The sequence below is a fragment of the Hylaeus anthracinus genome, unplaced genomic scaffold, assembly GCF_026225885.1.
Source record: "Hylaeus anthracinus isolate JK02 unplaced genomic scaffold, UHH_iyHylAnth1.0_haploid 2, whole genome shotgun sequence".
Lineage (NCBI taxonomy): Eukaryota > Metazoa > Arthropoda > Insecta > Hymenoptera > Colletidae > Hylaeus > Hylaeus anthracinus.
Window position 1 is genome coordinate 3,961,916 of NW_026534838.1, and position 10,534 is coordinate 3,972,449.

The following is a 10,534-nucleotide window of genomic DNA, read 5'->3' on the forward strand; positions in this document are numbered from 1 at the left end:
TCAGAAATATTTCATTGATACAAATAATATGTTTACAAGAGGGGAAACGAATGCGACAGCTGATAAATAATCTAAAATCAGTACATTCGTAATTTGAATTTATGGAGTTGGTTTGGGCCTATATTTAATTTTTGGTCCAAAAAAGGCAAGTTCAACTTAAATTTATACAGGCTAAACATAAAAATAGTTAAAATTAAGCGTAAATATAAAGAAATATAATATACCCATATATAGAAATCTACATTACCAGCTAAGTATTAAACATAACTATAAACTTGGACAGTTTGTCACAGATGGCTCTGCTCAGATGGTAAAATTAAATTAAAAAAATAGTTGAATTCCTTCACTACTAGCATGAGCAGAGCCACAGTTGTGGTAGAGCACTTCTCTGCTCACTTTCTTTGTAAATAGTTTATCAATTCAAATATTAAATTATTATTTATTAAACATGTGTCATTACCGTTTGAGATAAAATTGTTGTAGAGTTAACGAACTTTTAAATTGATAGTTGTGAACAGTGTCAATTTTAAATCCCGATCAAAAAATTGTAATATTTACCTCCGTAGAAACAGAACTGTCAAAAATGTTCGAATGGGCGTACGATGGTGTCAATGTGTCTATACCACGTAACGTTGGACCAGAATGTGCTTACTATTTGAGCCCAAAGCGAAGGATAATCGAAACGTTATTTATATCCATATTCATAATAAGCTTTCTTGTTTGGGGTTATAAACGAATGAGACTGCCAGCCCGGGCATCGTACGTGGATCATGATCGAGTTGGCAGAAGAGTGCTGTTGCTTGTTATGTCACTAGTATTGGGAATGGAGTTAGGTTTCAAATTTACCAGCAGGACAGTTATATATATTTTTAATCCTTGTCACATAACAACGCTGGCACAAGTACGTTTAATAGATAGGGCTTCCTCGAACACAGGAGTTACGATTATTTACAATTGTTGCTTTTATTCTTGTTATGCAGTTGTACTTACTGGCAGCAGATCCTAGTCCGACTGTGACAGCTATCTTCAGAATACATTTAAACTTCATGAATGGACCAGTTTTAGCATACTTGTTTCCAGAAACTGAATCTCGAAAGGTAAGTTATAATAAAGTATTTCAACATTCTTCTCGAGATTAACATGAATTCTTTCAGATATTTGCTGACAAAGCTCTGTATTATATTCAGCATGGATTGATGGTAGTAATCCCATATTACTTGCTCAGGATTGGAGGTAGTTATTTGCAATTTAATTTTAGTAACATATTACTTCTTTTTAAGAAGTCAAAAAGAGAAATCATATTAATTGAATACCTTCATTTTGTCTACTTTCAGGTGTTTACAATATTGAGCCCCTATCGGACATGAGCTGGTCTGTTTTTAGCTATGGACTGAATTTAATATATCACTTTTGGATTCTTCAACCTCTTGCCTGGGTATGTTGAAACTAATCTTATTATTATTTGTACTTACTTTTATTACTATTTTTGTACTTTATAGCCTACACAAGTGAATCTCAGTCACATGTTGTGTCCAGCTATTCTGGACCCATTCGAAGGACAAAATTATCGATTATGCGTGTTCGTTCACCAAGGAATATTATGCCCATTGCTATGCAAGTTATTGTGCTACGTATCCAATTTCTTTTTAACGAGGTTCCCACCGACTAAAGTAAAATCGTCGCTCGAGTCTGCACTTCCGAAAAAGAAAAACAATTACGAACATAACAAAAAGTTACGCGCAGATACAGATATTTCTGGGAACGGACATGCACGTGTGAACTAGTCTAATACTTTGTAATACATGCTAACATGATCTCTATGAACACTTTGCCGCAATTAAGTAAGTACTTGTTTGTTAAAGGAGTCAAATATGTTTATATGTTACCAAATGAACTTGTGCCTGTACGTAATTGTACAGGAGTAACACGTTTATAGCTCATTTTTCACACTATACCATCGGATACAGTGGGTAAGAACGTGCAGGACAAATCGTGGTAATAACTAGGTATTCGCAAATTGCAAATGAATACGTAAGAAGTATTTAACGAGTTTTTACCAGAGATGGACAAAATTCTTATTAAATAAAGGCTCAATAAAAGTTTAAATCTGAATTCTATGATCAAATTATGTTTTACATTGAATTAATGAAAGTTTACCCAAATAACTATTCGTTTCTCTATCAATAAAATTGTGCCTGTCTCTGGTTTTAACTGAATGCTACAGTCGCTGTGTAGCATATTTTTCCACTTAGACGTTTTACATTACGAGACACTGCTAGTCTCGTGAAACGAATTCCTAACGTGTCTGTGACTAGAAATATACACAGGATACTGTCCTACTTAGAAATCACACTCTTTAATGCTAATAAGTTTGAGAGTTAATTTTGACTTATATATGTTCACTATATTATTTTTGGGGGATATTTCTTAGTTTTAAGAATGTAGATTGAATGTGATATGTAAAGATCAACTATGTTTTAATGTGATACTACGTAAACCACGTATATGTTAATAAGGGAAAGTCGAAGACGCGTGATAATATTAATTTATTTACTTAAAAGTTGTATAAGATTGTGTCAACAGTGTGCACACAGCGACATACTTATCTTCATGGTTACGTAATACATTCCACGAAGCTGGTATACAAAAAGCAATTTAAATAATCGACGAAATTAGGCTAGCGATATTACGCTAATTGCCAGAAATTAAATTTCTTCAAATATATTTTTTGATCCCATGAAAATGTTGATAAGTAAATAATGCGAAAAGTAAATAAGATAGTCTCGAAACTAACAAATGAGTTTAGTCCATATATTTCCTATTTTAAAAAGGTAAGAAGAAAGTATATGCAAATATATTTCTGTAGAATAATGTAAATCAAACAAAAATTAACAAAAAATTTGTTTTATGGTTCCTAATTTAATTTCGCGTTTCTTACATTTCAATAATGTAAGTTTGACTTATATTCAAACGAAGATTTATATTTTTATAACTATCCTTTTTCAATTCGCGTATACGAGAACATTTCAGGAATACTTATTCAAACTTTTGAGCTTTAACTGTGCGCACTTTTTACACAACAGGGTTTTGTATCGACGAATTAAATTTCAAGACAGAAAGATGGATTGAAGAGATCAACAATAATAACATTTAATTTGTGAGGGGACATTTTCTATGTCGAGTATGCAATTATAAAGGCCTCGAAAAAGTTTTATTTGAAACCTCGATATAGCACAATAACAAGATCTTTTCTACTACTTATTGTATTTCATAGCACGTAGAGTAACAGTTACATAAACAAAACTGTGCAACAAGAAACTTTTAATACGTGTACTCCATCGATAATAAGAGCAAACTAGAATCCGGGAGGAAATATATCACGGATGTGCTATTATGTACTATAAGTGTTTCAGACCACTATACTAAGGCTTTAGCAAGAAAGTACATTGTACATACGTAGTATGTAAAAAGAGGATTGCGCGTATACAGTACATGTACTTCTTGGAATTGTAGCCCTGTTATCTTGCCAGATGCATCCAAAGAAGCACTAACAGAATATTATGTGTATGGAAGATTCGTTTCTCTAATGAACCAAATCTAATCGTATTTAATTTGATAAAAGTTGGATTCGAAATTAAATTAACATGCCCTTCTCCGCTCTCTATTAACCATTTGCTAATATATATATACATATATGCTTTGGGAACCTAGCGGTTAAATTTTATAGCTAGTATGTATATTTAATTTCGATTCTAGGATAATTTGGAGCTTTAATTATTGTGATCCTAACTCGTCATTAGACCACTGTGATTTTGAATCTTTCATGTACATGTATCTGATTCACAAGATTTATTTAAAAGTTGAGAGGTAATAGCGGATTGTGTATTGTTTGAAGTAATGTGTAAAAGATCGCTATTGTTATATTTTTGTAAGCTATGAAGAGTATTGAGTTTCCACGGTGGTTGCAGTCAAGCGTAAACTTGTTTGAACTTCTTTGAAGAAGTAGAATGAGAGAAACTGAACGTTCGATTATGATTATATGCTTAACGGGAATACAAAACGGGGAATGATTTGTACGAAAATTCACGTGTAAATAAACATTCAGTAAAAATTTCTTGTTATCTTTGTCTTCGATTACTTGATCCAGCCAAGTTGAAATTGATTGGTGTTTGATACTGGCAAACAAAAATGTTTATATAAACGGATTTTAAGGTATGCAGCAATACATACATTAAAGCATTCAAATAAAATAATTTATTTACAGAAAGATGTACACTTCTTCCTTTTAAACACTCGTAGTTCTGATATACGTGCAAGTATACCGGTGTTCCATGCTTAATCGCATTCTGACTAATTCGCGTTCTCTCTAAACATTTGTACAGAATGGTTTCGTAGGCGGTTACATGATTATCTATATGCGCGTTTCAAACACGTGTATTTACAAAATGATGCGTTTCCAAATGGTGACTCGAATTTGTTTTTACATGTACTACTTGTACATGCATAATTTAAGTACATAAATCTAAATCAAAGCCATTATAATCCTGACATTCCATATAATAAGTACAGATGAGGTGAGATTGCATCGAAAGAATTGTAATAAGGCACCGCTATACTCCAATGCTGGGCATTAATTAATTACATTTACACGTGTAATCTTGGTAATTTGTATTCGAAATAAGTCCACGGATACGACTCGTTTTCGTGGTCAATCGAGAAAGGTATAAATTCTAAGTCAGTCCGCGACCCGTATTCGTTTCTATTTACCTAGACGAAATCACACATGAAATCAAAGTTTATTTTTCTCTTTGTACGTTCGTGATTGCTATGTACACGACTCTGTACAAAAGTTTAGAAAGCAACTAACTCGCGACGACTACACCCGAACACAATGACGATAATAAATATGTACATTACAAACGACTGTATTTATCCATATCTCTAGATGACCTTTCATTGTTCACCGTGCTGACAACATTGCTACCTATAAGTATAGACTTTGTACAATACTCGTACGTAACCAAACGCAGGACTTTCTTACAGATACCAAACGCATTGGCAAATTAAAATGTTGTTCGCATAAATTATAACGTATTGTGCATTTACCACAATGGTGGTCACGAAATTTTACACAGTTTTCTTAGAAAATAATTCAGTACATACAGGAAGCTATATGGCACAATGATACGACACAAAAAAAACAAACTCTAAACATTGCGTAGACGATATTTCACAGGTACCTGTTTCATTTCTAGCATTACCTCTACTTGCTCTTTTGATGTACTTAGAAAATAATGCGAGCGAAACAATTTTATTTAAAAAAAGCTAGATAAAATTGTAACTATTGTACAAATCGATTCAAATTCTCGCCACAATTTACAATTTGAGAGGCTGTTTTATACAGTTGAAAAGAAAACACCTATGAACACTTTAAGTGGAACACCCTGTATACTGTTTTGTGAAATGTCATTTTTCCATTCGTTCAACGATTTTGCTACTTAAAAATAGGTACTAATCTAAGATGTGTATAAATATATATAATAAATTAAAATAAAAAACGAAGCGTAATTGAGTTTTGTAAGAAAGGTGTTGGACCTTTCATTCTTGCAAAGGATCCCTTCCTTAACGGATGTAACAAAAACAGAAATAAGCAAACATCTACACAGGTATTGTTAAAAAAATGAGCACACTAATAGAATCACAGATATTTCTTTTACAGTTACCAAAAAATTATGCAAATAGCATAAGGACAATAAACATGAGTTTAATATTAATGGCAGACTTGTCGATGTCCAAAATAATCTATATGCCACCAGTACACGACTATCTTGTAAACAAGTTGGAATTGCCATTTCTTTGGCAGAAGATTTATACATATAAAGCATGTATTTATACAAGGACTTAACTATCAATACTGTATGGAAGAGTAAAGAATCGGACAATACTTATCCCTATGTACATGCGCGTTAACTTAACGTAAATCTACATGACTTGGAAAAAAGAGTCGAAATGAAAGTACTGTCGAAAGGCGTAACTTGCAACGCTTCTTGGTTTATTCGAATGCTAGTCATTTTATTCCTGAGACATTGATAAATGCTGTCGAATATGATTAATTTAAAGCTTTATAGGATATTTAGAAATGGTTAAGTTCAACTCTACTATTTCTCCATTTATCAATTTTGTATTTTGGTGTAGTTTTGAAATAAAAAAAAAGGGTTGCAAGTAACACTATCCGACAAATTATCGAATCTGACTCGTGTTCGTTTGAACACAGAGGAACTTTTCTGTTAAAAATGATCTAACTCAAAAATGTTTACACGATCATCTTGAAATCAGTAATACGTCACTCAACCCTTTTAGACCTAACCCAGACCTTCCTGATGCTAATTAGTAGATGTATAAATTCAAGAAGAATGTGTTGATGTCCGTCGTTGAGTAACTAACGACTGTTCACACCGTATAAAGCCTTATTACAGATTTATCAGTTTAAATGGAATGCTAATACTATTTACAATGTATTGACTGAATGAACAGGCACGTGTCCTTCGTGAAGAGTATCATACAGTTCATTAGTGCACTGGGTTCTACTTCATAGTAGACATTCCAGTACAATGCAGAAAATTTGTATTGAAATTTCATTGTACAATCCCGAAGAAACCTTCAAAGATATGTGTCTACTAGAAGTAAAGTGTTACCCATCTAGAGGAGGTCCTAAGTACACCATAGATACCTCTGTATTTCCATATACAGCGGATACGGATGGATATAATCTTTTGTCTGGCAACCCTGCATATTGAATTTTGTCATTAATATCGCCAAAGTATTAGAATTTTAAATATACAGTTTGTTTTACATTTTCAAAAAGAAATAAAGCTGAATTTTTAAAAGACATTACTTTGTAGGTTTCGTATATTTAACAACAAATAGTTCAAGGTATCGTTATATGTATATTCTGACACCAAAATTTCAATCAAAAGTTTACAACTACTGTTCAACTTAAAGCTTTAATATAGCTGATTAATTTAAAACTAAAATGTACCAAATATTCAAATACAATACCTCTAAATGCCACTCCCAAAAATTCGTAATTTTTTTCAAAAGATAACGTGTTATCATCACAATCTAATATTACCCTAATTCTTTCCCCAACCTGTTAATTATAAAATTTTACACCTTAAGGTACATTCGACAATATTCTATACATTCTTTTGAGAAATATGACATACCTGATACTTGGGGGCATTATTAAGTAACGGATAGTTCCCTTGCACATCCCCATTGTGTAACAGGTGATTATCCACTAGATTCCATCCCCACGAATGCTCGTTTGAACCAAGTAATGCTACATACCCGTGACATAACAATGGTGCTTCTTTTGTCGCTATTCCTATAACTGCCACTGTGCCCAGAGGTCCTTCCCAAATTACCTCCCAGGCATGACGGCCATGCCGGAAACCGATTTTTCCTCTACAGGCATCCGTACTTTGTGCGACAGGATTTCTGTAACACAATCATACCGATTAGAGGTAATAATTTACAGTTACAAACAATATTTATAAGGTAACCGAGGTAAACTTGAGATGTTATGGTGTCTCGACTATTTATGATAAATACAACAAATTTAAGTTTTGATTCATTTTTAACTGTACTTAATAATTTTATTACTATTTACACTTGTAATAATACTATTATTGGGTCAGTGGATTGGGTTTATTTACGTCACTCGACAAAAACATACAAGAATCGATGCGCGTTGAGAAGCGATTCAGTTTTCCTACCTGTGTAGAGTGAATCCATTCGGTTTAATGTAAATGTTACAGGAACAATCGACGGGGTTCCATGCGTGATAAAATGCCCGCAATTTGGACTTGTAGGTGGGTACCGATGACAATAAATCGGAACTGAGAGCCTCCTGGGCCAGCTTGCGGATGCAGTGCATCCTCCACGCGTCATTGTTCTCGTCGTTCAAGAATCGGTTCCATCGTTTGCACACCATCGAGCAGTTTCGCAACGTGTGGAGATCTAAATAAGAAAAAATCACTTCCAAAACTCGATCCGATGCTCGGAGTGCTATATCGTCCATTTTGCCGGCACTGCTTCTGGTCGGGTAAACGAACAAAACATATACACGCAGAACGCCGCACGGAGTCTGTTGTGTTCGGCTTGGAGCCTACAAAGACGAACACAGTGGCGCGATCTAGCGGTTGGAATAGACAACTTCCGGTCGGTAATAGGATAACGGAACGATAGTAGAGATACTAGAGATCTACGCTTGAAATTGTGCGAGAAAGTTAAGTAATTTAAAAAACACTTTAAATCTAACTCCTTTAGTGTAAATAAGAAATAAACAGGTTCTGGAGACTATTAATTGTCAGGTTAGAAAAGGAGTGTACATAGTTTACGTAGTAATAAGGTATACAGTGCGATAGCCATGTTTTGTAAAGGTTTGTCACTAATAAAGCATTAACCATTGTGCGAGAAAGATTTACCGTGTGAGAAGTTCATGAAATATTTGTAAATAACCGATAAACAAACGATTCTGTTATCCTATTACCGACCGGAGCTTCTCTGATTCAACTGCTAGATGGCGTCACTGCTCTGTGACCGACACCCGGTAAATGGTTATTTCCTTATCGACTCCACAGTGGGTTATCACCTGAACTTTGTCGGAAACTTCTTTATCGATTCGTAAGGGGATCTCTTTTACCGTCTGTTGTTCCGTTTGCCTTTTTGAATTGCTGTTTGATAATTTTAATTAATAAATTGCTTTCTGGTTGTACGATACGTGTGATCATTGAAACTTGAAAATAAAAAACTACTTACATTCTGAACATATTTTTATTATATGTTCGTCGTGTAAGGCGATGATAAATAAGAATGGAAATAAGCTAGTAATAATTAAGCAGTGGTACAATAACTTTGTATAATAAGTTACGCACTTTAAATAAACGAATAAACAATTTCTTTCGGCAAAAACGCATAGTTAAAAAGAAAAATTGTTGTCCTAGCTCCTCTAGTTTTGAAGATATGTAAAGAAACATGATACTCACCCCAACTTTAGGGGCTGTTTTTATTTTGAGAACTACCTACCACATAAATATTATGAAAATCGGATATGACAATTGGATATGTTCCCTTGTGAGTTGTAATCACTAATCGCAATCGATCCTCGACACTGGTTTGAATTAGTAAACGTTAAAAAGTGTCGAGGACAGGGTTCGAATGAGCTCGAGGAGTGTCCAGTATCGGCGACACATAGCCACAGGGAATATATCGATATGCTTTTCGAAATTCAAAGCCCGTTTACAGACGGTGGAGCCGCGATTCGGGTACTGGCTTTCATGTACATCTCAATTATCGTTATGCAAATTGACTCGGTCTCGCGATGTGTGTTCTGCACGGGATGAGCATGAACGAGGCGATGCCTTGGGGGTCTACCGACGTGCGCGTAGGGATTCCGAATCGGACGAGATCAGGACCGCTCGATTTTTGAGTTTTCATCGCGAGACGAAAGCACGGTGTCGTGTCGAATCGAAACGATGATCGGAAGATCGAGAATATTTTAACACGTTCACTGCCAGACTAATACTCTTGACAATTTCCTCCGCGATTTAATTTTGTTTACAGACTTTTGGAAACTGCGTAATGAAACATTTATTTTTGTATTTAGTTCTGTAACTTCATCTGTAACTTCATGTATCCGTCGATGATTCGATAATTCCGTTCGCGAGTCCGCGAGAATAATCCGATTGCGAGATTACATGGGAACTCGGATCGACGAGGAATGATCCGGGCGATGGCCAAGGGGGAAACAGCAAGACGGGCATAGAAATGGAATAATAACACGTTGTGTATGACAGATGCGACCGGACCACTTGCCATAATCCGCCTTGCGATTATACCATCGCGGGGAACCTCGAAATGGATGTGCGCCCAGTCACGTGACCCGACCCAAATTGATCATTAATGCGAGCGAAATCGTTTGCAGTGTGACGTCGTTTACATCGAAGAAATTGCAGTTCTAATTTCAAAGTTACAAATGTCTACAGCTGTCACTTGCAGAAGCATTATCTTATTCTATCTGATCTCATATCTTATATTCTTATAATATAACTTAATTTCATTATATAAAGAGACGTATATAATTAAGAGATATATATAATTTCATTATATATATTATTATATAGTTAGTTATAGTTTATTCTCTTTGCGGAGTATATATATTATTATATATATTATATACATTAGATTATATATATATATGATGATATGTACATTTATATCACATATATTTAATTATTTAAAATATGTAAGGAACCTGGCACTTCCTCCATTCGAATTTCCCGCGCTGACGCGCACTGATAAGGTGAAAGAGGAACAACGAATTAGATAAGATAAATAAGAACAGTGCTAATCAACAATAATGAACTATTATTATATGCTATTGTTCATCATTGTTGATCAGCACTATTCTTATCAATCTTATCCAATTCCTTGTTCCTCTCTCACCTTATCAGTGCGCGTTAGCGCGGGA

General features: G+C 34.5%; 2 protein-coding genes across 3 annotated transcripts; one reads left to right on the forward strand and one right to left on the reverse strand.

Annotated features, from left to right (window-relative positions):
• Positions 1-21: 21 nt before the first annotated feature.
• LOC128892885 (transmembrane protein 164) lies at positions 22-4,111 on the forward strand. The gene is made up of 5 exons (XM_054153518.1): positions 22-901; positions 981-1,097; positions 1,155-1,233; positions 1,335-1,435; positions 1,500-4,111. The coding sequence occupies exons 1-5, from the start codon at positions 584-586 to the stop codon at positions 1,782-1,784; spliced, it is 900 nt and encodes a 299-aa protein (XP_054009493.1). The 5' UTR covers positions 22-583; the 3' UTR covers positions 1,785-4,111.
• A 122-nt stretch (positions 4,112-4,233) lies between these two features.
• On the reverse strand, positions 4,234-8,801 carry LOC128892890 (F-box/SPRY domain-containing protein 1). Of its 2 annotated transcripts, XM_054153525.1 has the most exons (4): positions 7,779-8,797; positions 7,227-7,500; positions 7,060-7,150; positions 4,234-6,786 (listed from the first exon to the last, which is right to left on the reverse strand). In XM_054153525.1, the coding sequence occupies exons 1-4, from the start codon at positions 8,081-8,083 to the stop codon at positions 6,692-6,694; spliced, it is 765 nt and encodes a 254-aa protein (XP_054009500.1). In that variant the 5' UTR covers positions 8,084-8,797; the 3' UTR covers positions 4,234-6,691. The 2 variants fall into 2 exon arrangements, with proteins under 2 accessions (XP_054009500.1, XP_054009501.1); XM_054153526.1 differs by lacking the exon at positions 7,060-7,150 and having other exon boundaries at positions 7,779-8,801.
• Positions 8,802-10,534: the final 1,733 nt, after the last annotated feature.

What these genes read in the sequence shown, in the direction of transcription:
- LOC128892885 (XM_054153518.1), top strand. Translation starts at nt 584, where the DNA reads ATGTTCGAATGGGCGTACGATGGTGTCAATGTGTCTATACCACGTAAC. An exon ending in ACATAACAACGCTGGCACAA is followed by an intron (nt 902 to 980) that starts GTACGTTTAATA and finishes CTTGTTATGCAG; the next exon opens with TTGTACTTACTGGCAGCAGA. An exon ending in CAGAAACTGAATCTCGAAAG is followed by an intron (nt 1,098 to 1,154) that starts GTAAGTTATAAT and finishes GAATTCTTTCAG; the next exon opens with ATATTTGCTGACAAAGCTCT.
- LOC128892890 (XM_054153525.1), bottom strand. Translation starts at nt 8,083, where the DNA reads ATGGACGATATAGCACTCCGAGCATCGGATCGAGTTTTGGAAGTGATT. An exon ending in AATGGATTCACTCTACACAG is followed by an intron (nt 7,501 to 7,778) that starts GTAGGAAAACTG and finishes ATTGTGTTACAG; the next exon opens with AAATCCTGTCGCACAAAGTA. An exon ending in ATAATGCCCCCAAGTATCAG is followed by an intron (nt 7,151 to 7,226) that starts GTATGTCATATT and finishes TATAATTAACAG; the next exon opens with GTTGGGGAAAGAATTAGGGT.